Here is a 25,110-nt window from a genome sequence, read left to right as displayed (position 1 = left end):
CTCTGCACCAGAAGTCAAAGGAAGATGTACCTTGAATATGAAAGACTGTATAATGCTTAATACTCTGAAAGATCAGTGCTTCAAACCGAACACCTATACTTAGCGCAGCAGGTGTTAACAGGGGATTATATACCTCACCTCAGAGGCATTCATCAAAAACTGCATTGATGAGCTCCAAAAGAAAGAAAAAGGAAAGGCCTTTGAAGAAATAAGTCATTCTGGATGCAGAGCTGCGTTTGTTTAGTCCTAACAGTAGGCAGAGCACAAGTCCACACATTAAAAGAGAGAGATTAAATGAAAGACTGAATGACTTCTTGTTCAGTGAGCACTGTTTATCCTGTGCAGGGATTGAGGCAGGAGTCTAGTGGAAGATTGGTATCCAGTTGTGAAATTAAAAGACATAGTCTTAATGCACACAGTCAAGTGGGATTTAGGCATTGTCCACACAAACTTATCATGATCTTGAGTATTTCATTCTTCTGATATACAATTCTATTTTGTTTGAATCTGAGTATAATTAACCAATTGTGAAGAAGGAAAATACGAATATACTTATGAGGAGCATTGAGGTATATGTTTCTTTTTTCCCTCTTGCTGAGCAGATGAAAATACTAATTTACATTGATCCCAGTTTGCATGATTGTCTCAGAAGACAAGAAATAGAAAACACTGTGCATACTGCAGCGCATATCTCTTTTTAGGAGATTTAATATATTTTAGGGATCCTTAATAGTAGCTACTAAAAGACGCAGAAGACAGTAATATAGGTCTTCTAGGGTCAGCTGTAATGTGAGAGGCTGAGGATAAGAGAGTAGCCTGGAAAAGAGACAACTTTCCCTCTTGTCCTTTCAGCACAGACAGCTGCTACTTCATGGGATGAAGTGAACCTTTCTGCCTGGCATCTGCACAGTTCTTCCTTTCTTTCTTCTTTGTACCATAACTACTGACACTCTTTTTAGAGATGTGAGTTTAGCTTTCTTTCCCCAGGGTTCCTGGCTCTGGATTTTTCCAAAGATAGAGCTTTGTGTAGTTTATTTTGGAGTTTAGTCTGTGTGGAATATAGGAAATAGCAGTGTTTTAGTGTAGCCATGGTGATATAAGGACCATGGCTAGGAAGGGTTTACAAGTAGGGGCAATGTATTTTGTTTGGCCAAATGCTTCAGGTAGAAAAATCAAATAACCTTTAAGTACTGAAAAGGCTGCAGAATGGGTTTGCGGATATAAAGGCTTTGGCATCTGAAGTGTGGTACTTTTCTGTCCTCACCTTCATGCGCTGTTCTCTGTGTTTTTTATTCCTGAATTCACAAGGAGTTACAATAAATTTCCTAAACTATAAAAACATTAGTGGATGGGATAGAACTACATTTAAGAAGAAGAAAGATGTATAAAATGGGGTCGGTGTGCTGCTCTGACATACCACTTCATTTCTCTTAGAGCAGAACACAAATGGATCATTTCTATTTGTAATGCATCCCTGAAGATCTCCTATTTGCTATGAAGAAATTGGTGCATGAGCAACATGCACCCAGGAACAGCAGCTCTTCTGTTTCCTATGCCTAAGTTTGTTTTGCATGGGCAGAAGATACAAAAATGTTCTTTCCTCTCAAAGCTCTTTTTGTCCAGACCTTCCCTTTGTAAAGCTTGTGGCTCCACAGGAAATTCTGCTTTTTGCAAGTACCAGCTCACGAATCACCTAATGAAATAATTTTCTTTTTTCATGCAGAAATGCCATGTCAGCACTCACACAAGAGCAAGGCATTTAACTTCATGTCTCACACTGTATGACAAGCTAATTTCAGTGAGATATCCAAAATACCAATAATTTTATTTGCTGAGGCTAGCATGAGTTAAAAATTAATAGTTACTAAGCCGCACATCTGTGTTATTATGTTCCCTTTGATTTTCAGTCTTTCCTTAGGAGTCAGGAGGGGCTTTAGTGAGACATCAGTGAACCATGAGCAGGTGAATGTTTTAAGACAATGTCTAAAATTGTCAAAAATATATGATCATTAATTTTTTTCATCTTTGTTTTATTCCTCAATGTATAATACTGACAGGAGGCAAGTTATTTTGTCTATGTCCAAAGTTACATTGATAGTCCAGATACAGGCAGTATTGGAGGAAACTCTGACATTAGAAATCAGCATTGGCTGGACTTTTTTGCTGCTAATTTTCTTGCTTTAATTCTTAAAAAAAAAAATCCATCCTTTACTTTCTTTCTAATAGATGTCACAGCATTTGAATTACAGAATAAGAATTTTCTCGGTATCATCATTCTTCTTGCACGCATGTATTTCAGTGCAAGGCAGATGGGACAGATTATTTCATATTCATAATGCATATAGCTTTAGGAGAGCTGCACCGCAGTGTGTTGATGGGTTATGGCTGCATGGGTTATGTATTCTCAGGAGATCTACATGTTCGGAATGCATTCTTTTGCCCTTTCCCCCATCGACTCCTGTTTTGCTGTGATAGAAGCACTAGCAAATGAAAGGCTTGTTATTGATTTCTGTACAGATGTTTATAATTTCCATGTAACTCTGCATCGGAGTGTCAGTAACTGATGTACAAAATTTGACATCTTAATTATTCCTTGATGGAAAGGAGGGCCACTAACCTAAGGTACAGCAGCCTGTTAACTCGGGATCTGTGGATTCAAAGCAGCCTTAGGTCACAAGAGAAATGAGTGAGACTGTCTCACTGTAGTCTTTGTGGATGTTTGCTTGCTTCTCAAAGCTGCCAGATTGTCTTCAGTGTGTCTGGAGCAGAAGGAAGCAGAAATCGTGGAAGAGAAAATATTTTCCATCTAGTATTGCTAGCCTAGCTGAAATCACAAGTACTATAAAGCTCAGGATAGCACATTTTATGAGCCAGCATCAGCTCACTGTGGTGTGGCTTTCCTAGAGCTATATGCCCCACCTAAACGGTAAATGCAATAAAATATGCAATCCCGACTTCTGTGATTTACCCAATTAAAAAGAGAAATTCAAGAATTCTGATGTTTGTCTAGCAGTCCTATCCAGTGGATATAGTTTAATTTCCCACAGGTTGCAGCTTTATTCCCATGAGCTGGGAATGTTAAATGCAAGACTAAGGGCACATATGCACCATAAGTATTAGCAGAGATTGAACAGTGACCCACAAAAAAATAATCCCAAGCCATTGATAGTATTACTGACAGGAAACAATTGCTGTATGCAGTTTATCAAGCACAAGTAAATATCAGAATGTTGTCTTTGCTTTGAGCCATGTGTAACTATTATCCACAACCTATAGTACAGGAGACCTATAGTACAGGAGAGGCTCTCTTCAAGAAGATTTCCCAGCTGGTCAGCTATTTTGTGCTCCTCATGGTTAAAGATCCCTTAAAAGTATATATTGTGCATTTTTGACTGCAGGATTAGATGAATACCATACAAAAGTTACACATGCATCATCATGCTGTTAGAATTGTTGTGCTTGAGGATTCCAATTCTTAGTCTAGTCACAGACAGCCCCACAGTAAGGCATCTGCATTTCAAAAACTATCCTGTTCCAAACAATAGAGTAAACTGCAAGAACAGAAAATTTGATTCCCACTTCAGCAGAAAAAAAGCTCTAATATGAAAGAACAGTTGTGAGAAGTCTTAAGGCTTGACTGGCTTGTATTTCACCAATATCATCCAAAGTTACTTTAGTGATTTAAGTAGCAGCGTTATTGAATTACACAGTGCCCCAGCAGGCAAGAGAAACTTTGGGTCCTCTAATCTAATCCACTACACTCTTGTCTACTGGAGCTCGTTCAGAGTCTGCTTGTACACTGGAAAAAGGCAGCACTTTGCCATCTGCTGCAGTGACTCTTTAGTCTGCAACGCTGGTCTGCTGTTCTGTATTCACCAGTGGTAACAGTGCTGAAGGAATGAGACCAGATGAAGACGTAGAACGGGAACTGGGAACATAAAAGAAGTTTAAGTTGTAGTCCAGAGTCTTTCAGCATGCTCAGCTGCAGATACAGGATAGTGCAAACCTGAGGAACAGAACTAATTAGAATTCCATTAAAAAGAGGAGAAAAAATTTCGCCGAGACCCAAGTCACATCACAGTGGTCGAAGTGAAACCTCGCTGGCTAATGCAGCCTTAATTCATTTTATTTTGCAGAGACAGCAAGCTCACCATGTTGCTTCGAGAGTCCCTGGGGAATATGAACTGCCGCACCACAATGATAGCTCACATTTCAGCCACTGCGGGGAACTACGCTGAGACGCTGTCCACCATCCAGATTGCATCCAGAGTCCTCAGGATGAAGAAAAAGAAAACTAAGGTAAGACACATATAACTTCTTTCTTGTAGTGCTGGAAGAGGGAGCAGGAAGGACCCCAAAAGATCCTTGATGGGGCAGCGAGGCATATAGCAAAATCAGTAACCAATTCCAAAGTGCAAAGATTGTATGTTCCTTGTCCTAGGCGAGTGGCTCAGAGCACATAGCAGAGACAGGGGAATGTAAACGCTTCAGCATCAAATAGAGGAGCGCTTTCAAACATATCTGTCTCAACAGGTTTTTAAGCTGGCCTCATTTAATGATATAGCTGAGAGTGTAAATCTTCAGTTATGTTCTTAGTGCTAATGAAATAATAAGGAATGAAGCCACTGTACAGTAAATTGGGTTTAATGAAGAGTTAGATTCTCTTTGCTTCTCACAGAGTAGGAGCAAAATGAATGCAAAGCATTGTGTCCAATGCCTGCACTGATGCCTCGTTTATTCTGACTGCCTGTAAATATGAGTGATAGATTTTCCAAGAAGTAAAGTGATGGTGGGCTATATCTAATTCCATGCTTATGGAGTCCTGGTTCCTTCTGTATAGCTTGCAATGTGAACTGCGTACAACCAGTGAATGTTTGATTTAAACTGACAGTCTACGGATTGAAAAAAACTTTGGAGAGAGACAACTGAAGGGATTAATTCCACACACCATTACAGCAATGTGTCCCCGTGAAGGGATTCATTTCACACACCGTCCCTGCAGTGTGTACCCAAGGACTCCCTTAAACATATTATACAACTTCACACATTGGCATTACGACCAAAAGGGACCGTCTTTATTTTCTGCGCCTTATTTCTGTAATGAGTTTTCTTGTTCCTGTTCACACACAAAAATAGGAATGCCTTTGGCAAATAACCAGTTTATTTGGTTGGTCTAAATTAGGTGAGGGCTCCTGATCTATTTATTCAGTACATTATTTTTTTGGAAGCCTCATGACTGAGTGTGGAACATTTAGATTTGGGGCATTGGGTACTCTGTTGAACACTGCTGTATGTTTGCTGTAAGACTGGATATAAGGATCTTCAGAGTTCTGTGCCTTTGTTGAGAGATTTCCCAGTTTAGATATATCATTTTTTGTGTATGCATACGGTTTGTGCAAGGAGCTGTTTGCAATTCTGAAATGTCATGATCTCTGTCTCTCTGATGTTGCAGTACACATCGAGTTCTTCTGGAGGAGAGAGCTCTTGTGAGGAGGGTAGGATGCGTCGGCCGACCCAGCTGAGGCCCTTCCATTCTAGAAACACCGTTGACCCAGACTTCCCTATTTTGCATTTATCAAGTGATCCTGATTATTCATCCAGCAGTGAGCAGTCCTGTGACACAGTGATTTATGTTGGCCCCAATGGCACTGCACTTTCTGATAAGGAGCTGACAGATAATGAAGGTCCTCCTGACTTTGTTCCTATAGTTCCTGCACTGCAGAAGACCAAAAATGAGGGCAGGATGGAGGAAGGTAGTGAATCGGGGCCCAGCACATCTGAAAGAGATTGCCTGAAGTGCAACACCTTTGCAGAGCTCCAGGAGAGGCTGGATTGTATAGATGGCAGTGAAGAGACTAACAAATTCCCCTTTGAAGAGATGCCTGCTCAGTTTAGCTCAGACCAGATGTCTAAGTGCTCTGTCTCAAGCCAACTCGCAGAGCTTAGTCACTTACCAGAGTCAGATAAGGAAGATACGATGCCAGAATATCAGCATCTTGATAGAGAAGCCAAGGAAAATATAAATGCTACCCCCAGCAAAACTAAGAGAAATCACTCCCCCATTCCTTCTGGAGCTCTTACTAATATTTCTACCCCTCCTTCTCCCAGGAGCGTGACAGGCAGCTCTAGTAAAGAGCTTAGCTCTTGCCAGTTAGCACACAGCACCAGCTTGCAGAGCAGCAGAGAAGGTCTCAACACCTGTGGCTTTGTGGAAGGGAAACCAAGGCCAATGGGTTCACCCCGGCTTGGCATTGCGAGCCTCTCCAAGACATCTGAGTACAAGCCACCAACTTCTCCTTCCCAGAGGTGCAAAGTCTATACACAGAAAGGAGTTCTTCCCAGCACCACACCCCCACCAGCTTCCCTGAGTAAGGACAATGAGATGACATCTACTGAATCTTTGTTACAGCCAGAAATACGGACTCCACCTGCAGGAATGAGCCCTCAGATCATGAAGAAGTCAGTGTCTTCCAGCAATGGGGATTTTGAAGAGACCATTCTCAATGAAGACCAGCAACAAAACCATTCTCCTGAATCCAAGAAGGAGATTCTAAGCACTACTATGGTGACTGTGCAGCAGCCACTGGAACTGAATGGGGAGGACGAGCTGGTGTTCACCCTTGTAGAAGAGCTAACCATTAGTGGGGTCCTTGACAATGGGCGCCCAACCAGTATCATCAGTTTTAACAGTGACTGCTCTGTGCAGGCTTTGGCCTCTGGGTCTAGGCCAGTCAGTATTATCAGCAGCATATCTGAAGATCTTGAATGTTACTCCAGTGCAGCTCCTGTGTCTGAGGTCAGCATCACACAGTTCCTTCCACTTCCAAAGCTGGGCCTGGATGACAAGTCCCAGGATGATGGCAGCAGACGCTCATCTATCAGCTCATGGTTGAGTGAAATGAGCACAGGGAGTGACGGTGAGCAGTCATGCCACAGTTTCATTGCCCAGGCATGCTATGGGCATGGAGAAGCAATGGCAGAACCTCCTGTCTCTGACTTTGCAAGCACCATACAAAGCGCCAGCATGATTTGTGTAGGTGACAAACAGAAGCCAGTAACCGACAACATGCTTATATTGTCAGAAATGGGGGAACAAGCTTTCAGCAAAGTGCCACCCATCAAAGGCTGTAAAATATCAGCTTTAGGGAAAACTACTGTCACAATTAAAAACACTGCTAGCCTCAACAGCTGTGAGGGCTACTTCCCAATGAAGACAAACATTACTGTTTATCCATGTATTGCTGTTAATTCCTTCAAAGCACAAGACACTGATGATGCTGTATCGGTAAATGCAGACCCAAAGGTTGCTCATCCCCATGAAGGGAAAGAACCCAATGCTAAAAAAGATATCAAATTTGAAGATCCTTGGCTGAAGAGACAAGACGATGTAAAAAATGACAGCTCTGGGAGCAGTGATGGGTTGAGTTCTGACATGACCACGATTTCAGCCAAATCTGAGCAGAGCACAAAGCAGTCTCCAGCAGACAGGTTTAGCAGCAGCAGCAGCAGTGGGGATGCCTCTGTCTCCCCAGGATGTGATAGTCTGAAGAGAATTGTGGATGGGTGTGAGATGGCAGCATCTGGCTCTTCAACCCAGAGTCCCATTCATTCCAGTGATGGCTTGAAGGGTGGCAGCCTCCCTCGAGGGCTGCCTCCAAAGGCAAGCAAGCCAGAGGAGTCCGATAGTCACTTCCATTCTGCTGCCACTGACAGCAATGGAGTTGTTTCTCCTGCCCACACCCAATTTTTGAAGGCCAGCCTAGACAAAAAAGTGGCCTCTCCCAAACATTGTGTCCTCACTCGCCCCAAAGGGACACCTCCTCTGCCTCCAGTGAGAAAGTCAAGTTTGGATCAGAAGAACAGAGCCAGCCCCCAGCACAGTGCTACCAGCAGCACCACCAGCAGTCCCTCTGGCCAGCCTGTGCCTTTCCAGGCCAGCTTCCCCGAGGAGCTGAATGCCAAACCAAAAGGCTCTGGCATTGACAACAGCAGCAACAACAGCAGCAGCAAGCTGTTCAGTGCCAAGCTGGAGCAGCTTGCCAGCAGGACCAACTCCCTTGGAAGATCCACAGGAAGTCACTATGAGTGTCTGTCACTGGAGAGAGCAGAAAGCCTGTCCTCCGTGAACTCCAAAATGAACCCTAGCAAAGACACCACCATGCCTAGGACTGGAAGGAGCGTCAGCCGCAGTGTCATGTCCTCACCAACCAACTCAGCTCTCTCCCAGTCTGCAGGAGCATCACCAAAAGCTGGACAGTCAAAGATCTCAGCGGTCAGCAAGCTCCTGTTGGCAAGTCCCAAGGCCCGAAGCCTGTCTGCCTCTGCTACCAAAACACTCAGCTTTTCGACCAAGTCTCTGCCTCAGTCTGTTGGGCAGAGTTCCAGTCTGCCTCCAAGTGGGAAGAATATGTCCTGGTCAACACAGTCCCTCAGCAGAAACCGAGGCTCTAGCCTTGCTTCTAAATTGCCTCTTCGGGCTGTCAATGGACGGATTTCAGAGCTGCTCCAAGGCAGTGCCAGCTCCAGAGGCTTGCAGCTCCGAGGAAACGTGGAAGCAGATGAGCGTGGTGGCCTTCATGGAGAGGAGAAGCCAGCAGTTCATGTGCTGCCATCTCCTTACAGCAAGATCACTCCTCCTCGGAAGCCTCATCGCTGCAGCAGTGGTCATGGGAGCGACAACAGCAGTGTCCTGAGTGGGGAGCTGCCCCCCGCCATGGGGAAGACTGCCCTGTTCTACCACAGCGGAGGCAGCAGCGGCTATGAGAGCATGATGAGGGACAGCGAGGCAACAGGGAGCGCCTCTTCTGCACAAGATTCCATGAGCGAGAACAGCAGCTCAGCCAGCGGCAGGTGCCGGAGTCTCAAAACACCGAAGAAACGATCAACCACAGGTAAGCTTGAAGGGATGTGAAAGGAGAAAACAGACCAAAGCAGCTAACTTCTTCATGGTGGAGAGGCCTTTCCTGAAGATAGGCTAGTAGATCAGAGCCAGCTGTGTTTGCAGCAGAGATGAGAGGCCAGGGTAAGTGTCCCAGGCCCCAGGCTTCTTCCGAGCAACATGCACAAATGTCTGTGTTTGCACTGCATATGCAGTGGAGTCTCTCTCCCACCCATTTCACTTAGGTTTATTTCACATTAACAGAACGCTTATCTCTACAGTTATTTCATGTTGCTAGTTGCAATTAAGTATTTATTTATACAAATATTCTTCTGATTTGATTCCAAAAAGATGCCTTTATGAGGTGGTGAAATGTAATTTCAAGCACTTTGGACAAAGACTCCTCTCTTGGTACATGTGTGGTTCAGCAGCACAAGGCCAGAGTCCTGCTCAACAGCAGTAACTGCTGGGAGCTCCCTTTTGCTCCTTGCGCACTCTGAATGCCCAAAAGGTGCAAGATGCCTTGCTACTGGATCTGTCACTTCTTTCTTCCCACCTGTTTTAGAAGATGGAACAAAGTTATGCCCATGCTGTTGAAAGATCATATCCTGCCACTGAGTCTGTTGGATTTTAACTTTTGAGTTACAGTCCTTCCTCCCCAAGTAATTTTATTATTAATAAGGTATACTATTAATATTATAAATATGGGCACTGTTGCTTTAAAGTACTTGCAAGTCTGAGAGCAGTTAGTCATCACAGAGAGGATCAGAACGCCCAGTAGCTTTCTTACTACATTTTTTAATCAGATAGAAAGAGCCTGCTGGTCCATGCCAGGAGTCCATGGTGTTGCAGCTCGTACTTCTCACCAGGACAATAGTGCAGGAAAGGGATGAGGAACATCCATCAGCTGGTCACCTCACTTTTTTTCTGGGTTCTGTTTTCCCAACAAGAAGTGTAAGTCCTGCCCTAACCAACTTCCTTTTTTAAAAAATGTATATAGATACTGGGACTGGTATACACCAGTATTTAAAATATCAGTGGCTGCATATTCTGCAGTAGTTCTGGCTGCAGAAATGTGTAATTCTCATAGAGTTCCTAATTCACAAGCCATTCTCACTTGCTGGGTTACTTACCTCTGGGATTTGTTTAGAATGAATGAAATGAGTGAGGCATTACCCTCTCTTTTCTCAAGCTTTTGCTGCAGTAGCAGGAAGAACATGTGCAACACAGATGTGAACACAACGAATACCACAATTAAAACCATATTCAAAAGTACACATCTGATAATACCTGTTCTGAGGATATATCTGAAAGTCACTCTACATTGTGCAAGCAAAGGCCAAGTGATGAAATAATCTTCCTGATGTTAACTCTGCATCCTATGAGAAAGACTCTGTTCTATCCTTTCTGCATATGTGGCAGTAACTTAATTTTCCTCTTTCTAATGAGCTGCTCTTCTGATGGCTCTTTTCAAATATAAACTTCTTAGTGGTAACTTGCAAGAAAAAGAAGGATGATTTTGTATATTGTGGAAAAGGAATCCAAAGCTGACCACACAGAACGCTGGGAGTGTACTGTCAACTGACTGTGTGCTGTGGAGAAGCTGCCCATATGATATGCACTTTTTCCATAGGACATTTCCTTTTCTTTGGATTCTCTAGCAAAAATTGAATCTTTTGCTTTCCCATTGCTTTGATAGTGAGACAGTTAAAGGCATCCAGTAACCATTCTTGAGAGAAATCCATCTGCAATAGTCTCTGTCAGGGTGGGTCACTTTCCCTTTCTTTAGCTTATGCCACACATGGTGATTTTCAACAAAATTTGAACTAGGAATAGATGCAAAAAAGCAGAGCAGCTGTGCAGGTGAGGGAAAGCATAGAAAACTGAAGTGTAGATTCATCCGCATCAAAAACAAGAGATTATCCCCCCTCCCTTGGATCTAGCCAGCTTTGAACCTGGCCGAGCAGTGGTGGTGATTTGTCATGCAGTGCAGATATGCAAAGGTAGTCAAGCAGGAAGCTTTCCTTAGCAAGGAATGTGGACAGTCTCAGCTTTGCCATTGTTTTACTGCTAACTAAAATCTGACTTTTTTCATAATACAACTTTTTTCTCTTTTACTTTTTCAAAGTACAGCTTTCTCTCTAACTGACAAATGTATGCGTTCAGCCTAATTTCTATTGTGGCTTAGTTCCTCTCTCCCTTGTCAGCAATGTTGCAGGTGTTTACCACAGCTAGATTTTAACCTCTGTGATGGAGCATTTTCTGTGCATAGGCATCCCTGCAAGATGCCTGTTCTGTTAGGCACAGCAAAATGTGGCATGTTGACATCCCTCAAAGTATGTGCAAAGCTTCTCTCTTAATTAAGTCTGTCACCTGATTTGGAGAGTTTGTAAGCGTGTTTGTTTTTTTTTGTTATTTTGCTTTTGAGAGTGATTCCCTACATCTGCAATTAATTCCTATATTGAGAGAGTTGTGTTTCTAAGAGGAACCAGTTCTTTTAATGCAAATGAAAAAAAAAATATATCTTTATTACTTTCTATATCTGTAGCAGCAACCACTGCCCAGAAATTCATAATTCTTCACTTTCTTGTAACCCAGCTCCAGTTTGAATTTCATCCTGCAGCAGTAATATCATAATTCTGTTTTGATGTGTTTGATAATAGTATAATTTTTCACATGTCAGCAGATTTATGATGGCATAAAATTGGGATTATTACCTCAATGCAGGAGAACATGAAGGAGGATCTGAGATATACGGAAGAATAGAGTTGTTCGCAAACATATTTTTATTGCATAATAAACAAAAAAATATGCAAAGGTTTGCAATCTTTTATCCTCCGTAATTTCTCCTTCGTAATTTTTTTCTGTAAGTCTGTTCTCATCTGAATGAACTCTCACAAGGAACACTTTTTTAATGAAAACAATAGCATACAAAGGTTCTGAGGCTCTTGAAAGATGGATATTATTTTAATACATAGTGTCAAGAGCATTGGACCTTTCCTGATTTGCAGTCAGAGATCCACTGTGCTGTAATGGATATGGCACTATAGATATGCTCATTTCAGGTCAGGCAACCTTGTCCACTTTATTTATGATTATTATTAGCAGAAATGCTAGCTGTCAGACACGATCATCATGAATCAGCCCAAGGCCCCTTTAAGAGGAGCTATAAAGAGTCTTTAGCAGAATCACCAGCAGCCCTGTCAGATCTCACAATTACTTTTGAAGTTCTGACACATTGGGGAGACATCATTTTTTTCTTGAGATTAAGATCTTGTCTTTCAATGCTTTTAAGTGCATTATTTTTATGTGTAGGTGCTTCTGTGCTGATTGTCATACATGACGCATCAGACCTACATTGACAGCTTTTGAAAGATAAAGCTAGATTATATCCTTCAGTGTAGCCCTAGGTTAAATTTTGGGCTCTACGTGGGTATGCGTACAACTCACAGACAGCGCAGTGCTGTGTAAACAAAAGTAAAAAAACAAACAACAACAACAAAACAAAAAACAAAAAAACCCACCCCGATTATTAGCCCAATATATTCTGATATTTACTGAAAATCATATGTATATATCATGAACCACTTAAGCCTTCCCCCTGAAGTAACCTTTTATTTTCATAAACATTTCTGTCTTTGTAGCTTTTAACATTGGTCCTATAATGCAGCATCAGCATATACTGCCCTAAGTGACCACTTATAGTGAAAACAGAGCTATTTAGCCCTGATAGATCACTGTATATTTCAAAGATTTGTGTGGCCACCCTTTAATCCACCTTGTGTTGCACATATTACTCTAGACTCCATTTTACAGGTGCAGAAATCAAGGCAGAGGGCTTCACTGACTCACGCAATGCCTCCACTAAGTGACAACCAGATACAGGATTAAATTGCAGGCACCCTTGACTCCTAACCTCAACCCTGACTGACTTGGCTGCACATCCTCCCTTGCCCTTGCTGAACATCAGAGAGGAGGGCTTTATCTGTTATTTTTTGCGGCAGTCCCTCCCCCCTCTCCATTCACATGCATCTGTGCAACCGTGTTTGCTCCCATTTATTTGCTCACTCTGTTAGTGCTTTTTCTGTAGGAAACAATCCGCATTTCAGCCATTTTCTTGGCTCTGAGTCTCTCTCTCAGGGAGGCAGTGCTGTCTTGAGCAGAGCACTGAGGTATTACAGCACAGTCATCACTAGCACCAATTATGTATTATTTTTTAATACCTCAGAAATTTCAAGTGCAATGGCCTCATGCTGCTCCATGGAAAGGCAAATGACAAGGATGCTTTTATAGCACAGACTCTCTCGTGTCATCAGGAAGTGCATTCAGGCTTAACTCCATTTTAACCAAGCTGTATTTGTACCCTGGGAACACAACAGGGATGAGCAGGAGGCAGGCAGGGAGGCAGGGAAGGACTTGCAAGATCTGTACTGTGTTCCCAATGGTGCTGCTGGTTCGCTCTGTCACCTTGAGCAGCCTGTGTAATGTCTATTGTCTGTAACCAGCTCACAGAACTAGATCATGGCCTTGTGGAAAAGCTCTCAATGCAAAACAGGACTGGATGCTTTCAGCCATACAGCTTTGCTGCTGCTTCCAGGTGTGTGATCCCATCAGCTCTAAGCTAGCAGCTGTGCAAGAGCCCAGGCTTTAATTAGATTTACTCAGCATAGCCAGGCCATTTGCGTTCCCATGCAATGTGCTCAAATGCCTTGCTTGTGCTTTTTGCCCTGTCTTGCAGAGGATTCGGGACTGCCAGATCTGCCGGGAGGCATCCCCTGGGGATGACAGAAGGGGGGGGGGGGGCTCTGAGACAAGGTGGTAGAAAATAAAGCTTTCAGAGGAAAATATAGGGATGTTCCCGAGGTTGTTTGCTTTGTTGTTCCTTTTGGGAGCAGGCTCAGGTGCCTGAGAGAGCCCCAGTACATGTGACATGTGGTGAGGCACAGGGGCTCTTGTGTGTCATTGCCTGCAGCACTCTGCTGAGCCCAGAGCCTACTCTGCCTGGGAGATTCTCTCCTTTAATTTCTATGCCCTTCAGTTGAGGTTTGTCAGAGCTGAACCTGAGTCTGACTGATGGCAGCAGGGTAAAGCAGGGCTGTGCTCTGTGTCCAGGGAGGCTGGGGGAGCAGCCGACATGCAGTGCAACGTGGCAGTGAAGGTCAAAGACATGGGAGGAAGAGGTGGCTCACACAGGCATTGCCAAAAAAAGTCAAGGCCCAGAGGAGAGAGTTCTTGTAAAGGGCTTCTGTGTAGCATTGCTCTGGGCCACTTTAGCCTTCCTGAACACTGGAAGCAGAGCATTGGGAAACAAAAAATTAAGGGATGCTGTTGTTGGTAAGGCCAAGTCTGAACAAGACTGGGGAAAGCTAAGGGCTCCAAATGCTGGCTTCCTGATGTTTGAATGTGTGTCCTGAGCTGCAGTTGTATTTCCTGGCATCTGCAGGACCGTGCTCCTACCTGTCCTGGATAGGATTTGCCTCTGTGTGTGCGTGTGCGTCTGTGCTTTAATCTTCTTTGCACAGGTAACCTGTCTGCCTGTAGATAATTAAAGTTTCTTGCTGCAGCATTTTATTGCTTTTGCAGTAAAGTTTCATGACTCCTTGCGGCTCTTTTGCAGTTCTGAGTTTTGCTACCAAAGTAGAACAAATTGCTACATGATTTTAAACACTTTCATAAAAAGACAAACTGTTAAGACATGCCAATAATTATCTGCAATTAGAATGCCTGTTTTGGTCTTGCCTCTGTGCTCTGGATTTCTCTGCTGGATTGGTTTTAAAGATGGAGATTTCAGATTTCCTGGAAAGCCCTGATAACTCCATATTCACACATATTACCTCTCTGGTAGCACTTAACCCAGTCCATGAAAGCAGCAGAAAAAGCCAGAGGCTGAATCTGGGGACTGTACATTATGAAAGTCCATCTCCAACCAATATTACAAAGCAGTGTATTTTGAAAAACGGCCAAAATGATAATGCTGAAAGAAAACGCCACAAAAAGAATCTGAGCTTTTTTTTGCTGAATCCAAGTGAAAAGGAGTTTGGTTCATGTTTAGACTGCCGAAGGCACTGTGGGAAGCTGAAAATTGCTCTTTGTATCAAAAAGCTGTAGGGCTTCTCTAGCATTTCCACTTTAACTTGCTTACAATTGACGATAGCTAATTGATATCCTGCATTATTCCCTTACCAAGACAAAGGATGTTAGAGCCATACAGCAAGACGTTGTTTGCTTGCAGGTGACCCCTTTATGCATATGACTGCTGGCTGGGAGAGCAGAAGGAGGGGCACTGTGGGCTTCAGCTCCACTTTTTTTTTGTTCATTAAAACAACAGCATTGATTTTCCCAGGTCAATGCGAGGCCATTTCATGCAGCAAATCTGTGTTGAAAGGGATCAGAGTAATCATTTTTTACACGCTTGACTACTGCATGCCAGCACTGAGCTTTCAGCCACATGAACATAGGAGTGATTTAATAGAGGAAATGGCAGCAGGCTATTGTGCACAGTGAAGGCTCCATGTAACATGCATGACTGAGTCGCACGCCATTAGGCCGAGTGTAAATAAAACCTGCCCCTTATGCTGCCACAGAATTAGCTCATTGGAATGCCTCTACCGCTGTCTCACCATGATCTAACGCTGGGGCTGCAGAGCCCCTTCCTTCTCCATCCTCTGTCTTTGCTGGCCAAGCCACTAGCAGCACAGACATTTAGCACAGTATTGCAGTAATAGTAACCAGCTTCTTAAGTGACACCCCAACGCTGAGAAATGCATGACAAACCAAAATCCAGACCAAGGAGAGATAAAGATGTAGAAGAGACTCTAGTTGTTTTTTTTTCTCGCTAGGGATTGCAGGCACTGAAAGCGCAGCCCCTGTGATGTACATCTTCCCTGAAGCGTCTCCCAGATTACTTGTCAACCTGCCATGCTGCAGGAGGGCTGCTTCCTCATCTGGTTTCAGCAGTGCTCATTCACCAGCTCTAAACTGCCCTGAAAGGCTCCTTTTAAAGTGAGATGGTAATTCAAGAAATATGATTAAAAATGAACAGGATGGGTAGAAATAAAATTGACGTAGGCTGTACCTCGGTATGTTTATTATACATATAGAATTATACATATAGAGGTTCCTTAGATATATAGAAGCAACATGTCTAGTATAGCTATGAATGGAAAATTATAAATAAGGGTTGCTTTATTCCTGCATACAGCAAGCAGTTCTTTCGAGCCCCAAGTGTCCTTGTACTCCTTACTGATTTGCAATGGCAGGATTGCATACAAGCCAACTCAGAATAAGGGCTGAATTGTTTTACAGGGAGGTGGTCATAGAAGACTCTATTCTTAATGACAAGTCCCATTGGCGTTTCTTTCTCCAGCTCTTCAGGTGCAATCTGAGTTGCCAGGATGAGCAAATGCAGTTTAGATTTTCTGGCAATAAATGCCAGGATTCTTTATTGATTGTAGTACTAACCTCAAGCTGGGCACCCTAAATATTTCTGATGAAGCCTCCATGCTATCACAGCAACTTTCCACTGGAAGGCACTGGCATTGACTTGAGGAACCAGGAGAGGATCTTGGCATTGCACATATTGTGTGAAAATCCAAGCAATTGTGTGAAAATGAGTAGCTGTTCTCTTCTCTGAGGAAAGGGCACTGTAAAATAAACTAGGAGGAGGGAGGTCAAAGGAAATGGGAGGACTTGGTTCAGTCATGGATAATTGCCCATGAGGGCAGACCCTGTAGGAAATGGGAAAGAGAGAAGTCAGCATAGCATCTTCAGCTCAAACAAAGCAGCAGCCCCATTGTTGGACAGGGAAGAGCAGCAGGGGGAACAGACAAACAATCTTTGCCAGTCAGCAAACAATTTGATTGGAGGCTGGTGCTATTGTTCCTTGGAAATGAAGCCACAGAAGGAGTGATGTTGGCTTAGAGGTACTGCTCTCCTTAGCCAAGATTAGGTTTTTGTAATCACCTTCAGTTTGTATGGAGTTTCTGGTGAGAAAAAAAAAAAAACAACAACAAAAAAAACAACAACACAACAAAATGCTTACCAAGATCTGCACACAAAGGCAATTTTACCTCCAAAAGCTTTTAGTGCAGTGAGAATAGCTTTGGCTGTGCATCCTGCTTTTAAGATCACACTATACTCCTGGAATTATATGATATCAAATTATATTTTCATCTTCAACAACTTGAAATTCCAGGGGCAGCAATTGTTTTGCATCCAATGCAGATGCACTCTGCTTTGAAGAGATATACATCATGCTCCTTTTTGTGGGTATTTTGCATTTAGTGATTTAGCGGAGTGTTGTTAGGATAATGTGGTTAGGTTGCAGTTGGACCTGATGATCTTTAAGGTCAACCTGAGCAATTCTTAGATTCTATATACTTTTTGCTTTTACCTTTTCCACAGAAAAGATGCTCCAACTGGAATGCGTTCTTAGAAAGTAATAGAAAGGGAACACCACAAAATATACAGCAGGTAAACAAAACCAGCTTGCTTAGGGGTTCTGCCATGGTTAACAGATGCTTTTATGAGCACATACCCTTATGGAGTTGGGAGTTTTGCTGAGGTCAGTGAGTCATCTTATCCTTGAAGTTCTGTGTTTCTAATACTTTAAAGATGAAGGCTTCTCTGGACATATATGCGCTGCTGTGTCTTGTAGCTTCAGTGCCGCTCTTCAGCCAGATCCACTTTCACACTGTACACATTCACTCCACTGTTGCTCCTTTTATCTTAATTAAACCCTGTCTGGTCTTTGGCAGAGCTGAACCTGCCAGACCTTAACCAATTGCTCAAAGTAGAAAACCGATCTGCTGTATTCTATGCATTTTCAGGGCTGTTTCACAGTGTGGTTATTTGTGCTGAAGCTAAGCTTGAGACTTGGAAAACTGCATTCATTTTAGCAGTTGGTTGTCTCTGTGTGTTGATATGGATGAGGAAGCTGTCAGCTGCTTTGTGGCATTGCTTAGGTTGTATCTCCTGGCTGATCCCAAGTAATGCAAAGTCAGAAAAAGCAGGGACTGAATGGAGAAGTCAGTGGCAGGAGTCTCCTGTCAGACACTGTCAGTTACTGTACCTGGGCTAAAAAGCAGCCTATTGATCAGTGCATATTTCAAATAACTAGATTCAGTTTTGACTCCCAGCAAACACACAATGCTGTGCCTGATGGCTCAGCCCTGTCATACTGCCTGGCTGCAATGGGGGTGTAACCCACAGGCTGTGCAGACACAAAAAGCACAGTGAGTTTATGTTAGCATACGTCTTGCCACAGCTGTGGTCTCTGCCTCTTCACTGAAGGATATGGCCTATTAGACAGAGCCTTGTGCTGGAGTTCTCCTAGACCCCAGGCTTCTGTTTGTCGTTCAGCTAAATGGGTATGAATAGAAATGCAATGCAAAAATATTTACTGTAATTAATATTCCAGTGACATCTGTTTAGCTTTGCTCCAAGTAAGAGCCTGGTGGTGTCCTCGTGGCAAGGTGAATCAGATTCATTTGCATCTCCAGGGGAACTGCTGCCTCTAAAAGCTGAGGAGCAGCAAAGGTAGGAAGGAGATTGCTTTCACACTCAGACTACTCCTGTGAGAGGTCAAGACCAAAACCCTGAAAAAAAGTGCTTTTAGAAGTAGTTAGTGCCTAAATCCTTTTGGTCTCATCTCAGCTTGAGAATTCAGTGACATTTGCTGCAAAGCAGGCAGAGGGCTCATTTCCCAGGTGGGCTGAGCCCTTTGCAGGATCTCTTGCATGCAGCAAATAGTAATGGTCTGCCAGCCCATCTCATCTCCCTTCACATACACAGCTGCTCTTGCCCTTCAGTTGCCTCTCTCTGGCATCACTGATGACAGTCACCCTCAGTACAGCACTTTGTTGGTGCCTTCCCAAACTGCCTCTCTGTTGTTGCCAATTGTTAGCTATGCTGACATTGACTTCCAGTGGTGTTTCAAAAGGCCTAAAAAAACTTGTGCTTGCTAGTATTTGTAAGGCTTCATTTGTTCTGGCATGGGCTCATTTGCTGGGCTGCAGTTTGATTAGAAGCATGAGTATGATGGATGTGATGGGATGGGCAGGTTAGGGCTGAGGCCATTTGGTACAAAAGGTCTGCCTGTTTGCATGACTTGGCTTTGCCCTCCTTTTCTTGCAGGGAATTATTTTGGATGCACTGGAATAAAAGCTCTGTAGACTAAGTTTTTTGCAAATAGGCAAGACAGACCATTCTCCTTCATGTTAAAGTTAGCATTTACAGGTTAATTGCCGATTACTAGATGTTGGTTTCTAGCACAGACTGCTGCACTCGCAAAACAATGATAGCTCACAGAGTTGTCAGCTGAGAAAATGTCAGCTGACACCCAGGAATGAAACTGATGCTGGATAGTTGCAAATCCAAAAACTAAGCAACCAATGGATTATTATTTTTTTTAAGTTTTCATTGACGCGTGAAATTGGCAGACTTTTTGAAGCTATTTACATTCAAGTTTCAATGAATACAGTGCTAAGAATTCCTTTAGATGATTTTATCTTGTTTTTAAAATAAAATCTGCATGATCATTCTCATCTCCTCCCTTTTGGCATCAGTATTGTTCTTGCAGCTAAGAGAGTCAATCGATAGTCTCATTTGGACTTGCTGGCTTTGGCTTTTGTTTTTGTTTCTCCCATCCCCTGTATCCCTGGTGTCTCCTAGGAAAGGTGGTGCAGAACTTGTCAGCTACAAACCCTTTTATTTTGTCTGTAATCCAGCCACTGCTCTGATTTAACTAAACTGAGTAGGGAAATGTAACCAGTTGTTTTTCTTTTTTTGCACGTGTCTGTTCTTTCTCCCAACAAACCATATGCTCAACTTCCCTACTGCTGCCATCAGGCCAGTGGCGTGCTTTTCCTCCCTTGCTTTACCTGAGGCCCAGACTTGGCAACTCACATGGCAGATGCATTCCATATGGCTGGGCTTTATCAACCATGGTAAATATTCTGCTATTGCAGTGCTCCCATCCGCTGTGCTGGTATCATAAAGCAGAGCTATTGATGCAGACACAGTGACTAACCCTTCTGCCAGTCAGTTGTTACTGCTGCTGTCTTGCTCTTCACCATTGCTAGGCTATGCATGTAAGTGAGGAATGTTTTAGAAAAATACCGTACTGAGCAGGAACAAAGCTAATTCAATTCTGTGCAATTGCTGAGATTGGAAATACATACCACAGGCATTTTGTCCTTGCTAGTGATTTTATTGCCCTAGCCACTCCAGACTGGCGTTGTGCCAAGGACGAAGTGTTGCCATAGTAGTTCCTATGCAGTAGAGGAACTTGGGCATCAAAGTGTTTTTTCATGCTACTATAAAAACAACAACAACAACAACAACAACAACAAGGAAAGCAACACAACCATACCTCCCCCAGAATGGGCTGTGGAGAGGCTGGCTGATCCTTATTCATAGGCTGTAAAAGCCAGCACCAGTGAAGAGAGAGGATAGCAAAGCCAGACCAGATACCACCTGATGCTTTGCCCCTTCATCACTATGCCTGTACACACTGAGACCTGAGATCACGGAAGCAGATCCAACCTCCAGAAGTTGTAGGGTGCATGTGCCCTCTGAGGATCAAATCTTAACTGTGCTAACACAACATGGTGATTTCTGCAATTACAGGCTCCCAGAGACGGAGGCTGATTCCAGCTTTATCACTTGACACCGCTTCCCCAGCAAGGAAGCCTGCCAACAGCCCTGGGGTCCGCTGGGTGGATGGGCCCCTGCGAAGTGCACAGAGGGGGCTGGGGGAGCCCTTTGAGATCAAAGTCTATGAGATAGATGATGTGGAGAGACTCCAGCGGCGACGAGGTGGAGACAGCAAGGTGAGTGAGATCCTCGTGTGCTGTCTGTCTCCTCTTGGAGAGAGGAATCCAGGTTGGAAGCGCAGATTCATAGGAAAGCGGTCAGAACTGTGTAGTATTGTACATGGTCAATTCAACTGGCAGCAACACTTGTATCTCGTTTAAGACCAGTTATAACTCAAGTTATGCCTTCTTCAGGAACAGCTCACAGACATTGGTCTCTTGTATTTTGGTCCTTGCTAATAGTCTTGGTGACTCCTGTTCTCCAGCAGCACTTCACATCTATCTATCTTTCTACACAGCATTGGTACCTCAAGTGCTTTGATGACATTGTTTCCAGAATAGCGAAGCTTCTCCTGCCAACCTCACCCCTCAAAACTTAAAAATAAGTTGGAGAATTGTAAAGATCAGCTCTTGAGAAGTACAATCATGAAGAGTATCTGAAGTTAGTGTTTTTACAATAACTGTGTATATAAGCTTTATTATTATTTTAAGACATTTTTCCTTTCTAGGCTCCTGTCACTCAGGTTGTTCATGGTGGTGTCATCTGATACAGTTTTACATGGAGAAAAACATCACTTCTTGAGGTGGTGTTTTCTACCACACTTGATTAACGCAGCAGATTTGCCTACAGAACAGAAGATAGATCAGTGCTGAGCCTCTAGTACAGGCTTGTAGGAGTTAAATTTCAGTAGTGGGGCTGCCCCTAGAGTGCTAATGGTAGCCAGCCATCATCATGGCTTCACCTACTGCACATCTTGATGACTGTCACTCAGAAGTCACGTGAAGCCACGAGGAGTGCATCCAGACAGCATTGCAGCCTGTGCTGTTACTGTGCCCCTTGTCTTTAAAGAAGATGCATTTTCATTTTTAATGATTATGAATTGATAGAACTTTTCACACCAACATCATCCTTTTGTTTAAGAACGTTCAGAATTCGATATTGCTACCGGTTTTCTTATTTAATGATGTGACTGCTGAATTTCTTACACACCAAGGAGAGATATACTTAGCATTTTAATGCACCAAGCACTGGATTTTCTTTTTCCAAGAGTTTAGTTTTTTCTTAGCCAAACTTTTGTTGACAAAAAACAGAAATGTTTTGCTACAGTTAATCTCATTTCAAAATGCTGTGTGGTGCTAACTATTACTGTTTATTATTAAATATCATTGCAAAGACTCCAAAGCTCACTGATCAAAAGCATCAAAATTATCATAATAATTAAAGAAAAAAAATACAATAAAAATAAAACAGATGATAGATTATTTTGTGCAGTAATTCATATGCTTCTAGAGTAAGTTAGTAATATTGATTGGAAGATCATTTCGCTGAATGGATCTGGGTATTTCTTCTCCTCTTCACTTGTTCCTTCCCTGCTCATTTTTCCTGGTTGGCAGGAAGTGATATGTTTTAATGCCAAGCTGAAAATCCTGGAGCATCGCCAGCAGAGAATTGCTGAGGTCAAGGCCAAGTACGAGTGGTTAATGAGAGAACTGGAGGTGACCAAACAGTACCTGATGCTGGATCCTAACAAATGGCTCAGTGAATGTAAGAACATTTATTGCTTGAACTTATAGGTTTCCTTTGCTTTATTTCACTGTGAGGAAGAAGAAAGGTTTGCTAAGGGTGAGATGTGTGCTACTGTGTCTGTAAACTGAAATGAGCTGACATATGACCTAAGGACAAAATTTAGGTTGACTATATTTCTAGAACTAGTCCCAATAATTCTTACTAAATCTTGATGATAGAACTGAACAATCCTTTTTGCCTGAGAGCTTAAAATGGTACAGCATTGTAATAGTGAATATTGCCATTGGTAGATTATCATTCACACATTTCAGTCCACAGATTATAAAAATGAGATATTTATATTTTGTCCCCAGATCACTAAGACATATGAGCAATATTATAAATCTACTCTTATACCACAAAATAACACTGCAGATCAAACTTGTCCCTTGGCACCAGCAGGCTTACATGAAGAATGAATTTGGCCCATTTTTCATAACTGTCGATGTGTAAAGTTCAGACCTTAAAGGACATTCACATTGAGATGCTGAAGAACCTCAACACCTCAAAGGAAAAAGATTAAAAGCATACTGCAGTAACTGTACAGCATTTTTTAGTGTTAGTGAACAAATGAACTAATGTTAAAGAGTTCTCCAAAAAATATATTTGTAGTTTTTTCTCATGATAATTGCATGGGGTATAAGGAGGTTGGGTGCTGTGTCCTAACTCTTCCCTCAACAACTGTCATAAGTTAATACTAGATTTGTACAGCCTACAAAACAACCATAATATAAGGCAAAAGAGAAGGATTTAAAGACCAGTATGCCATCTGCATACTGATGTGTGATGCCTTTGCTTCTGATTCCAGTGTGATACATGCAGGAAGCCTCAAGGATAGCACAGACCACAGGGCTTAGATGAGATGTGAAGTGTTGGCTAAGATCATATAGTTCCCACACAACTTCCGTGGAAGCAGCTGCCAGCTGTCTCTGGCAGCAAAAGGGAACCTATGGTAGTGTGATGTACACACCTTCCGTTAGCACTCCTGAACAAGCTAGTGACAATTGCCCAGAACAGGGAGAGGTGTGACAAGCAAGGAAGTTGGAGGATGGTTTCTGAGTCTGAGTTATGAATTCAGAAGAGAACTTACATCAATCTCTTTTTTGGTCAGAAGAATGCGTGAGAGAGTCAATATATATCATATAAATGCATGATCTTGAAACAAAACCAGTGGAAATAATTAAAATCAACTCGGCCAGTTTTACACTTCACTGATGAATTTCTCCATCGCGTTCAACTTGCGGGTTCCCTGTTAACCTTAAACCCACAGGTGTTTTGTGCCCACCTGGTTTCCTTACAGTGAGCTGTGCGGTTGCTGGAGGAGCAGTTCTGTTGACTTTGCTTAGGGAAAGATGGAGTGTGGCAAAACTTATCTGCTGCTCTAGAGAGGATGGCAGAGCATATCACTCAAGAAAGTATTCCGTGCAATCTTAACAGTATTTTCACTGACAAGCCATTTTAATAGCCATTAAATAATAGACACAACTTTCAGTGACAGTGGGAAGCTAAAGATAACATTGTATACAGTACAGATGTTTTTGAAGGCTTGAATTGGATCTATATCCCTCAGCAACTAGTGCTGGGTTTTGTATGCTTTTTCTATCTGTGTATTTTCTTCTCTACAGTTGATCTGGAGCAGGTATTTGAGCTGGATTCTCTGGAGTACCTGGAAGCCCTGGAGTGTGTGACTGAACGTTTGGAAAACCGTGTCAACTTCTGCAAGGCTCATCTCATGATGATCACCTGTTTTGACATCACCTCCAGACGCAGATAAAGAGCGAATCTCAAGAGAATTTCAATGCACATCTCTGCCATCCTCCTTTTCCCTTCTGAATAGCATCCCAAAGACAGCAGAATGAGGATGAAGGTTGGAGTCAAGTCTCAACTGTGTGTATGAGAGATTTGCTTTACTATAGAAGAGTAATATTAAAAAATAACAGGACACGCATGAAAAAATGGAGATAGAAGGATGTTGATTCTCTTAGCCTAAAAGAGCACTTTGAGGAACCCTTAAGGACATGTCTGTAAATAAGAACTGCTGGCAGAAGAGACTTCTTTCCCTGCATTAGCTGAGGGAGGAGGGAAGGTGGTTGTAGGACTTCCACTTGAGAGGTTCATTAGAAGAAATCCTATCTAGAAAGACTGTTCAAGTGCCTTGCAAATCTTTATTATCCAAACATTTATGTTCATACTTTCTTGTGTACAGATGGTGCTAGTCAAAAGAAGAAAAAGGAAAAAAACAAAACACTTTTGAAATGTACTTACAGCTTGTTTTTCTCTTGGTGTTTTCTCCTGTTTCAGACTTGCTGTTTCTAAGTAACTTGTGTTTGTAGAGATATTTCCTAATCAGTACAACATATGAATAAATGTTAACTGTCTTTTATTGTTAACAGAGTAAGGCCACTCAAAGAGAAATTTAGCTTCCCAGATGACACATAAATATTTCTAACAATGAGCAAGGTTTGCTTATATGTTCTTCTGTACAATCTTAAGCGTTAGAGGGCACAGTAATTTTCCCAACTTACAGGTTCTGCAGTATGTGAGGGAGGATAGGTGACATTACGGTGAAGTAAGTATCTTTTCCATTTGAATTAACCTCCCCCTTTATTTTTCATGTCCTTTTAGCTTTTTACTGGCTAGAGCTATGGATGAGGAGGTATTTTTATCCCAATCCCTATTCCTGGGACTAATAACTCAATGGACAACTACTTTTCAGGGGAGGGCTCTCATACTTATCAGTCCAAAAATGAATGATTTCTTTTGTCCTTTCTTGATTCCATGACTGATAAAAATTTAACTTTGCCTTCTTCATGTCCCTGGTCCAGACATACCTGAAAAGTGCTGCAGTGTGC

The 25,110-nt window shown here is 42.6% G+C and overlaps 1 protein-coding gene across 1 annotated transcript in view; it reads left to right on the top strand.

Moving 5' to 3' along the window:
• Positions 1-24,032, top strand: part of KIF26B (kinesin family member 26B) — a gene marked incomplete at both ends in the record, with an annotated part of 191,690 nt that extends 167,658 nt beyond the window's left edge. Inside the window, 5 exons of the mRNA XM_079550307.1 lie at positions 4,137-4,299; positions 5,453-8,891; positions 20,507-20,709; positions 22,087-22,237; positions 23,884-24,032. Of these exons, the coding sequence (XP_079406433.1) occupies positions 4,137-4,299; positions 5,453-8,891; positions 20,507-20,709; positions 22,087-22,237; positions 23,884-24,032 (4,105 nt within the window). The remainder of the gene's footprint in view (positions 1-4,136; positions 4,300-5,452; positions 8,892-20,506; positions 20,710-22,086; positions 22,238-23,883) is intronic.
• Positions 24,033-25,110: the final 1,078 nt, after the last annotated feature.

The sequence above is a fragment of the Tetrao urogallus genome, assembly GCF_951394365.1.
Source record: "Tetrao urogallus genome assembly, chromosome: 2".
NCBI classification, from domain to species: Eukaryota; Metazoa; Chordata; class Aves; order Galliformes; family Phasianidae; genus Tetrao; species Tetrao urogallus.
Note: the sequence above shows the minus strand (reverse complement) of the source record. Positions and strands in the feature narration are given on the sequence as shown.